Source organism: Erigeron canadensis, chromosome 1 (assembly GCF_010389155.1).
Source record: "Erigeron canadensis isolate Cc75 chromosome 1, C_canadensis_v1, whole genome shotgun sequence".
NCBI classification, from domain to species: domain Eukaryota; kingdom Viridiplantae; phylum Streptophyta; class Magnoliopsida; order Asterales; family Asteraceae; genus Erigeron; species Erigeron canadensis.
This window is the reverse complement of record NC_057761.1, coordinates 38,248,676-38,267,826: the sequence shown is the minus strand read 5'-3', so window position 1 is coordinate 38,267,826 and position 19,151 is coordinate 38,248,676. Positions and strand designations below refer to the sequence as shown.

The window sequence follows — 19,151 nt, the reverse complement described above, 5'->3', positions numbered from 1 at the left end:
GGTAATTAAAAGGAAGTTTGGTGAACAGAGTGAATGTATCCCAAGATTAGAAATGAGTTGCAGATACGACTTATTTAATCACCTGTGGCATAAATTTAACAAATTTCTATCGCTTTACGACATCACATTATATCCTAAAAATTTAATATTAAACGTCCATATATGTATACTCCAGGAGTGGACGGTTTCGCCAAACACATCACAGAAAGCCACACTGATTGTATTTTACACGCGCTTTCGTTATAGTAAACACAATGTTGAAATATAAATTCCCCTATATATTGAACACAATAATAAACATCAAAAAGCTACTTTCCCTACACACAACTTAAAAATCTTCTAGCATAGTCTTGGAGCAACTTCACCTTCTTTTTTGGCAACCAGAAATCCAGAACAACCCTATCGCAGCTTTGTACCTACAAATGTTTTTAATGCAAAAATATTCTATTAAACAACCAAATGTTAAAAAAATATAACAGACTCATTTAATTTGATAGACAAACTACAACTCAAAATATAGATTTAGATAAAATTATAAAAGAGTGATGTTTGTGAATCTAAATACCTCATTAGAAAATCTTCGTCCTTAGTTAGGGAAGAGTCGCTATAATTGAAATCATTAGAAAGCGTAAACATTTTCTATCATCTCAAAGTAAGTTACCCTCCAAATCATAATAAAGTACAAGCTACCTATAAATCCCATAAAACCCACAACGAAACCTGAAACCATACCAGCATAAAACCACCAACAACCTTGTGAACCATATTTACCTTCATCCTCACCGGCATAACCATACCATAGTTTTTTTTCTTTGCAACTCCTTGATAGTGAGGGCCCACATAGCTCGGTGTTCCCTTCATAAATCGTAGATGGATCTCCTAAAGTTTGAAGATGATTTCCAACTGGAATTGGGCCACTTAAGTTATTAAAGGACAGGTTCAAGTAGCTTAGAAAGTCTAAGTCGGCTAAACTTGAAGGTATTGGACCAAACAACTTATTCGTCGACAAATCTAAAGATTCCATTTGCTTTAAATTTCCAATTGTTGTCGGAATTTGTCCACTTAGTAAATTTCTAGAAAGATTCAAATTTTTCAACGCCACGAGGTTCCTTAAAACATCTTCAGGAATTTTGCCAATAATTTTGTTGCTTGAAAGGTCCAAGGATATAAGAAACCCAACGGTCTTTGTGTACTTCAATTGAATGCCTTTTATGTAAGCTTCAACATTTTCTTCATATCCAGTGTCAGTGTATTCAAAGTAAACACTAGTATTGATCATACCAGTTAAATTATGAAAGCAACGAGGGATCATGCCAGTTATGCTATTATTTGCCAAGTTTAAAAGTTGAAGAGCATTATTTTGACAGAGTTCTAGTGGAATCGTACCCGTGAAATTATTTGACTCGAGATTCAAGATTTTAAGCTTTGATAACCTTTTTCCAATCCAAGCAGGGATATTACCCGTCAACAAATTGTTTCCTAAATCCAAGGTAACTAAGCTATTCAAGTTCTGTAAGGCCATCGAGAGATTCCCCTTAAATTTGTTGTTGCTCAAGTGTAATGATTGAAGAGATGATAGAGAACCTAACGAATTTGGAACATCACCTGTTAACCCGTTATTTGTAAGATCAATCACTTCTAATTGAATCAAACTCCCTAAGCACTCGGGAAGAACCCCAGATAAGTTATTATCGGATAAATCCAGTAGTTTTATACTAAGCAACTCACATAAGTGTGTTGGAACACTTCCGATAAAGTGATTTTTTCCAAGATTAACAATCTCGACACCTGAGAAAAGGGGGGTGGGGGGTTCACAATCATTAGTCTAGTTAAATCTTATAAGACAAGTTGGGTTGGTTTTTGTGGGACCAATTGTTAGCCAAGTTAATATTTCTAAATACAATTAAATAACTAATTATTTTCTAATCTAGAAATTTACAAAAAAAATAATTAAATTGTAAACAACTTTTTTCATATTAACTAAAAAGGCTAAGTGTGCCGGAATGCACTCAACTAATCACAAAAAGTTATTATGTGAACAAACTTTAGGGTTGTTTTATTGTATTTAGTAAACTTGCAAAGATGGTTATAGTAAACATGGAACCAGTTTCCTACTTATAATATGTAAATCATTATTTTTATTGTGTGCATAAACTAATCCCAAAAAGTTATTGTATGCATGCCACATAAGCAGTCAACGTGAAAGTGGTGACCAGCTAACTTCTTACCCGGTAACTTTTGTTTACTATGGGACTCTTGAACAAGTTTCCTGAATACAATATAAAAAATCCAGAGTTCGTGCACACAATAACTTTTTAGGATTAGCTAACTGCATTCCAGCGCACTTAACTCTAACTAAAAATGAGTGTTTAAGTCAAATGTTAGATAAATGGTTCAACTTGGGTTACATATAACCAATTATTCAACCCCAAAATAAATACTTAATATCTTCTTTTCTACTAAAATCTGTAGTATAACTTTGTTTGCATCAATTAAACAACACACCAAAAATTTCAGCATTCGAACAAATCATTTGTTGTAATTTGATCAAAAATTAACAAGTTATTATATTATTTAGTGATTTTTTTTGCTTTACTTTGTAACTCATTATTGCTTCTAGGTTATATCTAAGGTAGAAAAGGAACCCCGACCTTATAAAGAGTAAGGATCGAACCCATAATCTATCTTTCAAAACGCAAGAATTTAAACCAGTTAATCTAAGCCTTCTTTCTTTATTTGTCATACCACATATTAGTTTATGTTTAATTTTTGTTCAAATTCAATATGGTAAATCAAAGTATTTTTTAACTCCTTTCGTAAAATTAAGAACTATAGAGGGCAGTGTTATAAGCGAAATGAAACTTGAATATGTTTTTTTTTCATCCAAAATAGATATGAAACGGGTAGAAAAAAGTGTATACCTGGGTTCCTTATTCGTGGCAAATTTCCACTAAGCTGGTTGTCGAAAAGACCTAACCATTGAAGATTTGTTTGTGTTTGAAGCCATTCCGGGAATTGGGGTCCGATGTTGCAGGAGCTTGCACCAAAATGATTCAATTGGAAGGGAGGAATCCAATGAGGGCTGACATTCAAAGTTAATGAATTGTGAAGTTAATGAATTGTCAGACAAGTACAACTCAGTTAATTTATTGAGTTTAGTGAAGTGAACTTCAGAAACAAACCCCGTCCAATAAGTTTTTAGTTACATCTAGGCGGCGGAGGTTTGAAAGCTGACCAAAACTAGTGGGAATGTTCCCACCCAATTGATTACTCTGAAGAGAAAGGTTTTGGAGGTTTGAAAGCTGACCAAGACTAGTAGGAATGTCCCCACTCAATTGATTATTATAAAGAGAAAGGTCTAGGAGGTTTGAAAGTTCACGAAGACTAGTGGGAATGTTCCCACTCAAATGATTACTAGAAAGATAAAGGTATTGCAGGTTTGAAAGCTGACCAAGACTAGTGGGAATGCTCCCATTCAATTGATTACCATTAAGATAGAGTAATTCTAGGTTTGAAAGTTGACCAAGACTAGTTGGAATGTTCCCACTCAATTGATTTCTATCAAGATAGAGTACTTGTAGGTTTAACAACTGACCAAGATTAGTGGGAATGCTACCACTCAATTGGTTAATTTCAAGATCCAGCACTTGTAGCCTCGTGAGTAGTGCAATGCTTTCAGGTATGCTCCCACTTAATCGATTATCAGGAAGATAGAGATATTGTAGTCTCTTGAGTAGTCCAATGCTTTCAGGTATACTCCCACTCAATTGATTAACACCAAGAAAGAGTCCTTCTAGCCTCGTGAGTAGTCCAATGCTTTCAGGTATGCGTCCACTCAATTGGTTACTACCAAAATTGAGCACTTGAAGCCTCGTGAGTAGTCCAATGCTTTCAGGTATGCTCTCATTTAGTTGATTAAAACCAAGAGACAAATATCTTAGAGATGATAGGCGAGTAAGTGAGGGAGGTATTTGACCGGACAATTGATTAAATGAAAGTTTGATGGAAAAAAGAAAGCTCAAGGTGCCAATAAAATCAGGTATTCGGCCATGAAAGTTGTTTTTCTTAAGGTTCAAATTCACGAGGCCGGTAAGGTTTGATAACCAAACAGGAATGGTCGAATTTATGTTGTTTCCATAAAGATCAAGTGAATTAAGAGAAGTGAAGTTGATGAATTTTATGGAGGGAAAATTGATATCACACGAGGCCAAGTTCAGTGTAAGCAAAGAAGGTAACCTGTTAACCGGATGGAACCATAAATCCAAGTGTCTTAAAGACGACAACAAAGACACCCACCGCAAATCATCCTTGACCATCAAAGAAACATTATAAGGGAGAGATAACATGTCATCCCTGTCTAGGAGATTAAGATCGAGATACTGTAACCTCGAGAGATTTCCTAGATGAGGAGGGACTACACCACTAAAACCCGAGTAAGAGAGGTTAAGGTATTCCAAATACTTGAAAGACCCAAAGAACTCAGGAATATGTTGTCCTAAGAAATTGTTCATGCTCAGGTCTAAGTAACGCAAATGCTTTAAGTTGAGTAAGGAAGGACTTACCTTACCTTCGAGCCAATTACTTGTGTTTAAAGTATATTCGTCTATGAAAGACAAGGGAGATCGAAGATCAAGTTTGACAACATGACCACTTTTCCTGTCACACCCAACTCCATGCCACTCACAACAATTTAGTCCGGTCCATGTTGACAGACGCCGTGATTCGTCCTTGAGGCCTTGCCTGAATAGAAGTAGTGATTGTTGCTCCCTTTGGACACATGTAACGTTGGAGAAAGCCGTGATCATGATGTTACTGCTTGTTCCATATGTTTGAAAGAGCAGGAATAATAATGTAAAAATGACAAGAAAAGTGGTTTCCATTTTGGAGTAATTATAATAGAGTGCGTGTAATATAATTCATAAGCTGAAGCAGGGGGAATGGGGCACGTATATATAATACTGTTGCCTTGAAATCTTTTATAAACGTATACTTAGGTTGATATCCACTCGAGTCCACAAGACATACGATACTAGACTTCGGAATCTTGAATTGCACAAAATCTTCCAAGACATAGAGGCCAGATACAGAAAAATTAAGCTTGTTTGGGACCATAACGTGTTACACGTATTATTCTCAGCCACTTGAGCCCATTAGACATTCAATAGTAGATTTGGAATTTTGAAGTGCAAAATGTATTTCAGAAGATAGTGGCCCCACAACAAGCTTGATTTTGTCCCTGACGTGTAATCCTATTTGTCAGCCAGTTAATGACACTTATTGACGTATACTTAGGTTGGTTGTATTCATGAATCGTACAATTGTCGTGATCAAGAAGTTAGCAGTAGACTTGGAGTCATGAATCATTCAAAGTCTTTCAAGAGCCGTACGTTGGCCACATACATATCAACTTGTTTGTTACTGCCGGTCATCGGTAGTTGACTCTAATATTAAACAAGTATTATTTCCTATCAATGTAAGATGTGTCTTCTCAGAACTTTTGGTGGTTTCTGCTAGATCAATTTTGGGTCCTGGTGTGGTAGTTTGATTTTATGAGGACGGCAGATTCGATTGAGTTGCAGGTCTAAGATCTGGTGCTTCTTTTTTCTTTCTTTTTTTTGGTTGAAGGTATGGTGTATTGAGTCAACCTATCATATATCTGTCTTTGTATCACTGCTTTTACTTAATTATTTCTCACGAGAATTACAATTTGATCTTGACATACACACACATACATTACATAACTATGTTGTGAATAATTATTTTTTTTAACAGCATTAAAATTTTATTAAACTGACATATACTAGTGAGAAACTAGTTGATACAAAAGAGTACACAATCCGATCCAAAGCTAGAAAACAAGAACTATTAGGTGGCTATAAGAAAGACAAACACGTAAACTAACTACGACTACTGAAAATAGAATGGAGATCCCAATGAAACGTAAACAAAACGATCTCCCATGGACTAACCTATATACCCGTTGCATCATGCCACAATCACAAAGCGACCTAACCGACATTCGAATTTTTCAACCCCGTTGCTCGCCTCTTTAAAGCACTATGTAAATGAGTACTTTCCTTTTTGATTCCAGATATTCTCCAAATCTTAAGATTGATAGGGAGGTATTCACTCCACTTATGTAACTGTGCGAGAGAGAACGGTCTATGATTTTTCCCCGTTAGGGTCCTTATAGTTTCCAAATGTTTTCATCATCTAATTCCTCGTTTGTTGATAAACCAACATAGTCAAGCCACGAATAGTTGTAGTCGGTGGCATGCCCTAGCTTAGATAAGTCTTCCATAGCCGGTGGCGTTGAGGGAGATACAACACTAGACTCTGCACTTTACTCATCTTGTGTGCCATTTTCTAACACTGAGGGAATGTTCACCTCAACATATATTATTATTAAGCGTCTCTAACCCCTCAAACTGGTTCCTTACTTCCACAGCATTAGACCTTTTTTTGAGTTTGTGAGATCTCTTTGAGTTTGTGAAGCCCTTGAGCTAGTGAGATCTCTTTGAGTTTGTGGAACAACTGAAGCATAGTCAAATTAGACCTTTTTTTGATTGGGACCTTGTGTATTTGCACTTTATTGATGATATTCTAGTTGGTCAAAAGAGCTATGATGGTAATTACTATTAAGTTAAGACTATTTTGCTAAAGAGAGTGAATGAAGCCAAGATTAGAAATGATTTGCAGATACAACTTATTCTAACAGATTTTTATCGCTCTAGGACACCATATCATATCCTGAATATATAATATTAATTAAGCGTCCATGTATGTATATTTGGATGTACTCCACGAGTGGATGATTTCGCCAAACACATCATAGAAAGCCACACTGATTGTATTTTCAGTTACTCCAAGTGTCATGAAACCTTGACCATCATAATAGAACTTCATCTCGTTCTGGTCCGGCCATTTGTTGATATCACCCCGCCAAGCCTTTGACCCACCTCCGCTTGTTAGAAACTGAAGGTGACTGCACATTGAGAAATATTATCAATGTTACATGTTTATGGATGGTTCGTGAATAAGGAGAAAAAAACAGGGGAATGAAGTAGTTAAAACTACCTATTTCGGCTGCTGATTTGTTGTAAGCAATGATCATGCCCATTTATGTAAAGATCAACTTTCTTTGCCTTCAATAAAGATTTAGCATAATCAGCAACCAGAATCGAGCAATATTACTAGTCGTTTTTAACATCTCTGACATTCTGACATGTATAAATATCAAATGTACATAGTGGTAGGAATATCACTTCCCATTTATAAAGGCTTTGGAACCAACTCATGATAATTAACTTCAAGCCTCAATATCGACATAAACACATATATTTTCATTATTTTTACAGTTTGTGATGTAATTATCTGTCCTGTAATATAAATTTACCATAGGTTGGATGATATGAAAGATTATACTCTGTATACCTCAAGGATGGGCAAAAGTTGATCCACAAGCTCTTGGGTGTTTCCATGATGACCAGCACTAAAAATGGTATGGTGACCAATCACAATTTTCCACTTGGCACTCGATTCTTCGAGAGCCATATCAACTTCCTATATATACAATACAACAAGCCATAGACCATAGTTTAGAATTTGACATATTCAGTAAATGCCAGCATTAGATTTGGTTCGAAATTAGTAGTTCTGTTATAAGTTAACTTCATGTCTGCTCAAAATGATGATCCATGTATCTAAATTAGTACTGTAGTTCTTTATATATGTAAATAAAACCGAAATTGTTCATGAGTTAAGACTTAAGACCAAGACAACTATCGAACCTTTAAAACCTTCGAGAGATATTCTTCTCTAGGAAGCACACCTCTCCAGTCATATGTGTGGTCGTCTTCTGTGAAATATTTATCTTGAAATGGTGTTGTGTCAACAAAAAAAAATTCCACATTTTCTGAAAAAACAAAAATACTCTGTATTATATGCAGGTATAATTTATTTTGAAACTAGGTAAACGTATCGCTAGACGTATCACTCTCATATACCTATACATTTCGCCACGAATAACTTCATTTTATTAAATTTATTTACAAAAACTTTAATACGGGTAGCAAGTACCTGAGTTGACAATGAAGGACCTAAGACAAAGCCATTTACTATCTTTTTGTCTGAGGTCAGGACTCAGCTGTGCCAAGACATTGCCTCTGTAGTCATGATTCCCCAACACTGCAAAACAAACAAACCAACTGTAAATTTTTCATGGAAATAGCTACTATCAATTAAACAACCTTTAGGTCGCGTTTGGTTCAAAGAATGTGATGGAATTTGATGGAATTGGAATTGAATTCCATTCCTTAGTGTGTTTGGTTGATTAAAGATGGAGGAATCACATTCCGTTGGAATATTAACATTCCATCATTTGATGGAATCTCCATTCCTTGGGGATGGGGGAAGGAATTTCATTCCGTCCCTCACTTGAATCTTTAAAAAATCAAAAACATTCCGTCAAATTCCATTCATTTAGATTCCAATTCCTTTAAAAGATTTCATTCCTTCCAAAAACATTATGTGAACCAAACGCGCCCTAATGTTTCATGCAAAGTTGTGCAGTGTCTCAAAAACATATATAAGCTACCTGAGTACCATTGTTTCTGTAAGCTGTTTGCTGTATATATTTTAGTAAATGACTCGGTAAACAAAGGATCTTCTTCGTCGACTAACCCATGATCATAAAAGTTGTCACCGGTCGATATTATAAAATCTGCATCCAGTTCTTCTCCCACTTTGCCCATCTTAAATATAACAGAAAATGAATGTCAATCATAAATTAATCCAAAATTTCATATGTAATCAGTTTAAAATTTTAATAATACGAATTTTTTTTCTATAAAGGTTCACAAAGGTTAATAGGTTAATTTTTCTTTAATGTAGTTCTAATTCACTCAGATCATAACTTCTTGATTATAGGGTAATATTCCGGTGAGAACAGTCTTAAAATAAAAACGGTGAGAACACTTAAAACATCATTTTGATGCATTAAAAGTCTATAAAACTAACATAGTGCATAACTAATTGTCATTATTTAAGTGTTTAACAACACATTGATCCGTCAAAATCGAAAAATTCATGTTTTTTGTTGGATGCATCATTTTGATGAATATGCATCAAAGATGGATGCACAAAACAAAAAACATGATTTTCTCGATTTTGATAGACCAATGTGTTGTTAAACACTTAAACAATGATAATTAACTATACACTATGTTTGTTTTATGGACTTTTAATGCATCAAAATGTAGTTTTAAGTGTTCTCACCGTGTTCTTATTTTAAGACTGTTCTTATTTCATTAATGTTGGAATAAACATGATTCGATTCGAGTGATAAAACATCCCCAATCGTCCTGTGGAACCTGTAAGAACATGAAAGCATAATTGCTATTGATTTCGGGTTCCCATAACAAGGTGATTGAGTAATAATGGGATGAGTAATTCGGCTAGAACATGATGCACGAATTTGAGAGGAATACCCACACGAATTTTAGGGTTTATTATGTGTTGGAATTAACCTTAACTTAGGGTTAATTACCCTCTATTTATAATGAGAGTAATTACACATTCAACCCTTTAGTATTTACACATTCAACCCTTCTGGTGTTTAATGTGTGTACCATTAGTCCTCTTAGTTACAATCACCTAATAGGAAACCCTATACTACGTCTCTAAGAGTAAATACGTCCATCATATATTTACTTAGACATAGGGATTTCATTTATCGTCAATTATCATATCAGGAATGATACATGATCAGTGACAGTCACACTAACGTAGTTCAAACAATTATCCCCTTGATTATATATATATATATATATATATATATATATATATTTGAAATCTTCATGAATGTTTATGATTTTCAAAGTGTATATGTACTGATGTCCACCCATTTTTTAATCATAAACACTTAAGAATATAAATTCATGCTCAAATTTAATTATACTTCAATCAACTTATAACCCATTAGATGGATTTTTTAAGTATAGGGAATCCGGAAGGTTGTGGTGGCAACGATGGAAGAGATTTGTCTTTTAAGGTGATTAATTAGCGTATTTTATTATAAAATAAGGGTCTGGGTTTATCGCTAATAATCGTCGTGTTTTTGGACAGATTAGTTGAGTTCCACTCTGTATTTGAAATAGACATTTTTATTTCGAGGGAGAGCTCTCTAACACGGATCTGGTTAAGACATCGAGATTTTCTTTCTTTTTCATCGAAAACGAAGAAGGCCGAGGATGGTCTACCTTCCGCTATCGAATCGCAACTCGAAGTTGAAGCAAATTGAAATTCACCTTTCAAAAAAAATTTATAAAGAAAACATGTTTATTAGCTTTTTTTAAAGTATAGAAAATGACTTTTGGCTGGAATTTGCAAAAGTACCCATATGTCCATTAAGATTTCCAAACGAGGAGCGTAAGCCCACCAGGCTAAAAAAAGTCAAACCCCGACCAGGTAGTATTAGCGGCGACGTCGCCGCTAGTACTGCGGGCCCCCATGTCCTTAATGGTAAATCTGGCAGAGAAAATAATGGGCCCCCTGTCAGTGTCAGAGTATTAGCGGCGACGTCGCCGCAAATACCTTGGTCGGGTTGGTGTTACCCAGTGCCTTTCCAAAATCGCCCCTGCTGAATTATAGAAAACAACATATAGATGTCTAAACTGACATCAATCCCATCATATCATAATGAATTACCATAAAGATACCGTGCAATGTGACGGAAATGTAGTGACAACGGCGATTGGTATATGTAATTGATGTAAAATAATTTATTTAAAAGAGACGGTGATTTTAGAAAAATAAGAAAGTTGTGCGTGTAAATAAATTTAGAAAAGGTAAAATTATTTTATATGTATTAAAAATTATAACTTTTGAATGTAAGGTTAGATATTTTCGATAGAATTTAGAAGTATAGATATAGATAAGGGAAATTCTATAAATTAACCTTATGAATAATTGAATTTTTTTTTTTATAAACATTATGAATAACTGAATATCGAGTGATTTTTTACTTTAATTTATTGGATAAAAATCTTTTAAAGTTGAAATTACTTTATAGGTAAAATTTAAACAATTTTTAACTTTAGATTTTTAACTTATTGCATGTGATCTACCAATTATAAGGTTGTTGATTTAAGTTACAAATCAATTAATTAGAATTGTAGTTTTTTGCTTCTCAAAAGAATATTTACGATCTACAAGTTGCAACCTATCGAATTCGTTTGAATCAAGCATTGATCGAGTTCAACCTTAGAAAACAAGCTCAAAATAGATTTCGACTTGAGTACGAGTGCTCGAGCTTATAACGGCCTTACTCGATCTTTTTTGAGTTTTTCAAGCTCAAGTAATATGTAGTTTAGCATTGTTAAATGAGATTATTGCTAGATTTTTTTTTTATTATTAGATTTTAATATAAAGTTTGTCTTGTAACTCAGTGTTTCTGTTGAACTACGGAGTATTAATTAACTTGTACGTATAATACTTATACTCGTATCTTGTTATTAAAAACATTTTTTTTATATTTAATTCTAGCTTATCGAGTCGAGTTCAAGTAATCTTATAGAATTCTCGAAGTGAGCTCGGACCTGAATCATGAAGGCTTAACATACACATTTTAGCCGAGTACGAGCTCGGATTGAGTGTATTACGGCCTTAGAGCTATGCACCTTATGTCGCATCAAGTAGAAGTGTAGAACTCATTTCCTGATTTTCATCTCTATTAACCAAACTTACCATACTTCCAAAATTATAACATACATAAACGCCCAAAACTTTGAAATAAATATTTACAAAGTGACACATGGGTTAATTAATAATCCTTGAAAATTCTGTTGAAATCAGTAAATGCGAATTTCAATATATATGTTCTCGTATTCCAAATAATTTGACAGGGTCATGGATATAGAAGCATAAATAAAGCATATTCTTTAAATAATGTGTGATATATATATATATTGTCATTGCAAGGAATATGCCTTCATCGATAACGAACATTCCTTGCGATATAATGTGCCCTCCCCCTCACATCTTCACCATATAAACTTCCTTTTAATCTTTTCCAAACTCCATTTAAAGCCATAATTAACATTCAATATTTTTTGTTGTCTTAAAAAAAAAAAAGTCAATGTCCAGTAATAGTTATTGTCTTTCTTTGTTTCAAAACTTTTTTTAACAAAAACTCTGAGAACTTATGTATTAGAATCATATGTTTTTAAGTTAATTAACATAAAAATAGTTATAAAAATATATATTGTAGAATAAACTTTTTTTTACCTTCAAAATATTTTTTTTATAAAGTTGAAACAAAATTTATTGACGGTTTTGTTAACATATTAACAAATTAACTACATAGCTAGCCACAGTGGCGTTTTAAGGTTTTTGGAGGTCTCAAATAAGATAAATTTTAAGGGTCTACTTCATTATCATATAAATTAAAGTATATAAAAAAAAAGAGTAGTTCGACTTTTATTATTGAACTACTAGTATTAGAATAGATGCAAATGTTGGTGTAAAAACCAATAAAAATGTTGCTACAATGCAAATTATATAATGGTACTTAATCCAAAATCCAAACATTAAATTTATTATACAAAACATTGAGGTTTTGAAATTTTGGGAGCCTAAAATAATTGTCTAATCTTATAATACTGTTGAGTTTTTGACTAGCCAATACGTTTATGATTTTAATAATTAAGTTGAATGATACGTTCAAATATATCAAAAAATAAAATTTAAATGTCATCAATCTGTATATGAAAGGACATAAATGTAGGAACCTTCGCGAACAATTTAATTGACACCATAAAAAAAGATATTTAGCGTTTCATTTATTGTAAAAGCACTTCACTTTTACATTTTTTTTCACACACGTGTTACTTTACTCTCTCTTCTTCAAAGGAAAAGATTAGAAGACATTTGAAACGTTTTCTAACACAAGATAAAGCGGCCGTACCAATTATGCATCCAATAATTATGTTGCGTAATACTACTATTTGCATATTCATGAATTTTCAAACCATATTTATTTGTTGTACCCGACTATATATAATGTCATATAAACTGTCATGTGTAATATTATCTTATCATCAATTGATAAATTTTTATTGATCAGTTAATAACTAATATTCAAAAGTTCATTAACATCCAAATAATTTATTACACAAATAATTAGTTACATTAGTGCATTATCCTTTATTATTGTAAGTCTCATAGACTATTAATAAGGATAAACAGACCAAAATAAACCTTTCCTTTTCATAAATTCGATATTTCAAAATAATAGTAGTGATCGATATTCTTTTCGTAATGATATTCTTCAAATAATTAGTGCAACTCTTGATTCGCTCTTTATATATGAACGAAACTCATGGATAACTTTATCAACCATTTTATGAATGGTTTCAATATTATATATAGATAACTTATGGATAAATTTATAAATTTATACCTTCCAATTAATCTTTTATCATCTAGATCTGTATAGAAAAACTTATCCAGACTCGTCATGGGTAGAAATTAAATATATTTGATTACCTTTAAATATGTTTAAGGTGAGACTTCAACCTAAATTTTTCTGTAAAAAACAAGTTTTTATCACTAAACCATTTGATGATGGTTACATACATATATCATTGTAATTAATCAATTTTTTTTAAGTAAATCAGACAGGCTTTTCTAGACAGGTAAAGTAAAATGATTGATCAGTGGCTGATGTGCCTCTTAATTTGTTTGATAGTGTATTGGCTAAAATATCCATTGCATGTATGTTTATAAATTAAATAAAAAGTATTATTGTTAGTTATATACTTTTATATATATATACTCAATAAATAAATAGTATGTCGAAAATTAAAAAATAGCAAAACTCAACAATCTAATTGATGAATCAATAGACACGTGACTATTGGATTAAGTTGTATTTCTAGATTAAACAAACGCATCCTTATTCCTTGATTATAAGTTAGGTATTACCATACTCCGTAATTAAACTTTTTATTTAAGCCAATTAATGCTTGAAGCGAACCCACTGCACCTAATTAACAAATAACTTGCAATATTCCACTCTGATTCCAACACGTAATACATAACTAGTTTAACTTTTTTTTTTTAACACGTCATTATCATCTAGTTGTCTTTTTACCCGTTAGCTAATGCTTCTAAGACCGGGCATGACAGATATCGATTCCCATTAACTACAAATAAACACACACATATACATATAATATATAGATACAACCTGCATGAGATGATCATATATATATTGATATGAATATATACATACAGGAAAGGAGTTCTTATCATTTATGAAGCCACATATAATTAATGTCATCTTATAAATTCGTACCATCTAGCTAGCTAGCAATTAACTTTGCACATGTAACGTTTTTAATTCCATTTAATATCTAGAGTAACTAAACAATAGTACATACCTGAAATGCGACGTTAGATTGGTTGTATAATCCTCTCCTTCCCCAATCGCCGATCACCAATATGTCTAGAGACCCATCTGCTTTTGTTGGCAAATGATCAAATCTTTGTAGCTTAGCCGTGGCGGCTGCCATCATATATAACGCAAGAAAAATGGTGGCACACTTGTTACTAGTCATCATAGCCATGGAAGAAAACTTCTTGCTTTGGTGTAATTGGATTTTGAGAGAAATATATGATGTGTGTGTAGGAAGAAATGGGTTCAAATTTATATTGGTCACTTTACTAATAACTAGTGTAGCACGTTATTGATGAAATTACTATTTATGTCCTTGGACATATCGCTATTGAACATTTTTAGTCCCCTCATGAAAAATTCGTCCCCGGTAATTAACCTCTACTGTGTACTATTTTTTTTTTTTAGAACAGCAAGGGCCGGATCACGGGTATTCAGACTGGATACCGTGAACCTACCCGATCCCCTCCCCCACCCGCCCCGCCCAGTAAAAGCTCCATGAAAACCAGGACAAAATCTTGACGGGCAATCGCAAACCGAGAATATCGAACCTGTGACCTTTTGGACAAAAGTCCGAATATCCAAACACTGAGGTAATCAATTTGTTTACCCAACATTTGATCACCTTATCGGGTAAAATTTGGTGGACATTCTCTCTAGTCTATCTGTTACTAAATACAAGTCCACTGTGAAATCCACACACAATTTTTAAGAATCACATCCAACCAATAAGATATCATCTTTATTAATCCAGTTATTCTTCATGTTTATATTTTAGTTTAGGGTTAAATATTTATAATTATTACTTCCAAACCACTCTAAAATATGTTTTGTATATAAATGTTACATTTATGTGTAAAAATGTAACATGTGTAGTAATTGGTGACATGTTGTTGTGACTGAAGGTTTTTTCAATATGTTTTGACTTTGTAATCGTCCCGAGTTTTTGAATCATTTTGTAGTCGTTGCAGTTAAATTTCAAGAGTTTAAAATGTAGAGTTATGTTGCTTTTTAAATTTGTAATTGTGATTGTACTTTTATAATGATTACGTTAAAGAAAAACATGTAACATGTGTGTGGGTTCAAATTATAGATGTCAATCAACCATATAAATGATTTTGGATAATATAAATTGGTGGACATATGTTGCTATCATTGGTTAGTTCATGTGGCAATGGGACTGGACACTTGTTTACTATAGCTTGTTTGTGACCTGTGAATATGATACAATTCACATGTTTTATTTAAATTAGAAGTTTATACTCTTACATTGTTACGGATATATTTTATCCTAGTTACAAAACTAGTTCGATCGAAATATATTACAAAATGTAGTTTAATAAAAAACAAGATTAATTTATTACCGTGTCAAATATATTGGTTGTTGTTTAACATTTTCAAGATAAGATAAATTGGTAAATATTTAAATTTCATTTTGATGCATTATAAATTCATAAAACTAACAAAATATATAACTAATTATCATTATTTAAATGTTTAGCAATACATTGATCTGTCAAAACTGACAAAGTGTATAACTAATTATCATTATTTAAATGTTTAGCAATACATTGATCTGTCAAAACTGACAAAGTGTATAACTAATTATCATTATTTAAATGTTTAGCAATACATTGATCTGTCAAAACTGACAAAATGTATAACTAATTATCATTATTTAAATGGGGTTGGTGGCTCATTGGTTTGGTCCTTGACCTTGGGGGTATCCACCTGGTTCGAGTTTCACTTCCCACCTTTGTGAGGGTAGACTATTAGGGATTTTTCGAGAGACTTGGGTTTCATCTCAGGCATGCGTGTAATTTAAGAGTTGGAGTAGATTAGAATGTCGTTCTAAAAATAATAATAAAAAAAAACTGACAAAACTATTTATGTATCCATTTTGATGAATATGCATCCAATTATCCAAGTCTCTAAGATGGATGACAAAAAAATGTGATTTTTTAGATTTTGAAGGATTAATATGTTGTTAAACATTTGAATAATGATAATTAGTTATACATTATATTTGTTTTATGGACTTATAATGCATCAAAATGAAGTTTTTTAGTATTCTCATATTGTTCTAATTATAAGAGTGTTTTCACTTGGGAACCACCATTTGGCTTTGGATTTGGTTTAACCATAAACCAAATGACAAACACCGTGAAAGCCCAAATCGATCGGTCCGGTTCCATACCAAATCAAGAAATAACAAAACCACAACAATTTCAAATACAATTTCGATTTGATTTTTAGTTTAATATCAATATAAAATCTATATCTATCTATACTCCATATATAAACAAACTACCTCTTTCCTCATTCAACTCTCTACCTTTAAATTATCTAATTTACCCTTTTAACTTATACTACCTTCACATATCTTACTCTGAAATTCCAAAATTACCCTTAAAAAAATCCACAATTACCTGAAAACCCCATTGTTAAAAAAAAAAAACTTCATTCAATTCTAAAATTATTGCTGAGTATTGTTATGGATAAGAAAAAACATATTAATTGTCATACATTATATCACGAAACGATTAGACAATAATTACTTTTTTATAACTCTTATGTCATTTTTATATTCGTATTAAATTTTAATCTTTGATTATTTATTTATATTTTAATTGCCCTGACCTCCTCCCCTACAATTGTATGTTTCATATAATTGGTTATTTTTCATGGTTAGTTTTTGCACTCAATTATTTCATTATTTCTTGTACCTAATCCGTGATTTATTTTTAGAATGATAGATACGATTAGATGTTGCATTGACGGATCCCATGAAAGTAACCGGAATGCTATAAATTGTTACGACATCTAACGCGTTATAAACCGTCACCGCTGCAACGCGCAGATACCACTCTAGTTCGTAAATATCGAGTCCCACCAAAAACGCCCAATGCTTCATGAATAATGAGAGCAAAACCCCATATTTTAATGAATGGCAACCGTTAAGCGATACGAAATCCACAAAAAGTATAAAAGAAATATACAACTTCGAACCCACCCATGTGTAGATATATGAATTAAAAATTAGCGACAAACATGATGACAATTAACAATAGACCATTGCTGCAAAAATTGGCCCAAAGTAGAAAGCACCCAAATGCTTAGAAGCTCCAAATTTCATCCATACCCCATCCCTTCACAACCTGCCTAACATAATTGTATCTGTTTCTAGTTAGAAATAGTATATTATCTACTAATAAAACTAAAATAGAATTGAGATGTTTTTAAAACGAAACTTAGCATAATTCCTGATCGTTTGTTTCACAGAATTTGATGAAATCTGATGGAATTGGAATTGAATTCCATTCTTTAGTGTGTTTGGTTGTTTAAAGGAGGAATCTCCATTCTTTGGGGATGGAGGAAGGAATTTCATTTCTTCCGTCACTTGAATTCTCAAAAAATCATAAACATTCCGTCAAATTTCATTCCTTCAGATTCCAATTCCTTTAAAAGATTGCATTCCTTCAAAAAATATTTTGAGAACCAAACACGCTCTAAGTCTCCCAGATTCTAAACCCCATGGAGGACTTATTTTTACCACTTGGCTATTAATCCATGGTAAATGACTTTTTTTATGACATTAAATATATGAAGAGACTAGTCCTAATATACGTACATCGTATGAATCATTTATGTATCATATGTTTATTACTCTATTTTATATAAAAAAAAAACCATAAAATTTGAACATAATAAAGGTAAATATATTATAGAGGTTGAGGTAATTAAACAAAAATGATATTATTATAAATGTATGGTTCTTAATTAATCAAGTAAACGAGAAGCTATATCATTTTGTTATTATGCATTCAACAAGTAGGTTTAGAGAGAAAAAGTATAGCCAATTCAAACCGCTCCACAGGATTGGCCATGATTAACCACCATCATTAGACCCAAAAGTAAGAACCGGATACGAATAGCATCGAAAACAAAGTTAGCTCAATGTCAATTAGGAAACTCGGACACACAAGTGCCTTCAAAACACGGGATGAATGAAGCAATGCTCAAACGATGCACTGGGTAACATAGGCTACATGCTAATACATGGAAATAAAAGTAAGACTACTATCATTCTAGGCAGCATCTAAATGGCTTTAGGCTAATAGTTGTATTCTACTGATTAAATAAACCATAGCCAATTTGTTACGAGTACTTAATATTAGAAAACAAACCAATTAAGATAACTCATATGGACAACTGGGCTCAATGTTCAAGTCAAAATATCAGTTAAAAGAGCATAAACTGATCAAATGGGTCAAAAAGTTGAATTCACTTCAAGTAATGAAGTATGTTCAAATGCGAGAAGATTACTACTTTAAACACGCTATTCAGACTAAATTTTGAAATAATCAGCCTTCATCCTAACCGGCTATTACTTGATTCTCATATGTCGACCACCGGATTTTAATCAAAATAAACTTGGATCATTGAACCCTAAGCGTGGACTGTTATCAGTTTCAACTGATTGTGGCCTGGTCACTGGTCCCAAAATCTTATTATAGCATTCATCTGAAATTTGCACAGCATATGAAAGATATTTCAAAGATCAAACCAGACACATAACAGAAGTCACAGTTTCATCATTTCGGATGTGATATTCAACATCGCTGGAAAGTTACCATAACACCTACATATTAACTTCTTAGCATAATAGATTTTCTAACCACCATAGTCACAATTC

General features: G+C 32.7%; 2 protein-coding genes across 2 annotated transcripts; both read right to left on the bottom strand.

Annotated features, from left to right (window-relative positions):
• Positions 1-95: 95 nt before the first annotated feature.
• On the bottom strand, positions 96-4,805 carry LOC122591869 (probable inactive leucine-rich repeat receptor kinase XIAO). Its single transcript, XM_043764101.1, has 3 exons — positions 2,922-4,805; positions 566-1,788; positions 96-416 (listed from the first exon to the last, which is right to left on the bottom strand). The coding sequence occupies exon 1, from the start codon at positions 4,803-4,805 to the stop codon at positions 3,171-3,173; it is 1,635 nt and encodes a 544-aa protein (XP_043620036.1). The 3' UTR covers positions 96-416; positions 566-1,788; positions 2,922-3,170.
• A 1,862-nt stretch (positions 4,806-6,667) lies between these two features.
• On the bottom strand, positions 6,668-14,692 carry LOC122609693 (purple acid phosphatase 8-like). The gene is made up of 7 exons (XM_043782645.1): positions 14,442-14,692; positions 8,597-8,753; positions 8,080-8,187; positions 7,791-7,915; positions 7,435-7,563; positions 7,078-7,145; positions 6,668-6,985 (listed from the first exon to the last, which is right to left on the bottom strand). The coding sequence occupies exons 1-7, from the start codon at positions 14,625-14,627 to the stop codon at positions 6,769-6,771; spliced, it is 990 nt and encodes a 329-aa protein (XP_043638580.1). The 5' UTR covers positions 14,628-14,692; the 3' UTR covers positions 6,668-6,768.
• Positions 14,693-19,151: the final 4,459 nt, after the last annotated feature.

Bases quoted from the DNA above. Each gene is read 5' to 3' on its own strand.
- LOC122609693 (XM_043782645.1), bottom strand. From the start codon at position 14,627: ATGGCTATGATGACTAGTAACAAGTGTGCCACCATTTTTCTTGCGTTA. The intron at 8,754-14,441 runs GTATGTACTATT...GTTATATTTAAG, and splicing joins AATCTAACGTCGCATTTCAG to ATGGGCAAAGTGGGAGAAGA. The intron at 7,146-7,434 runs GTATACAGAGTA...TCTTTATTGAAG, and splicing joins AACTTTTGCCCATCCTTGAG to GCAAAGAAAGTTGATCTTTA.
- LOC122591869 (XM_043764101.1), bottom strand. From the start codon at position 4,805: ATGATCACGGCTTTCTCCAACGTTACATGTGTCCAAAGGGAGCAACAA.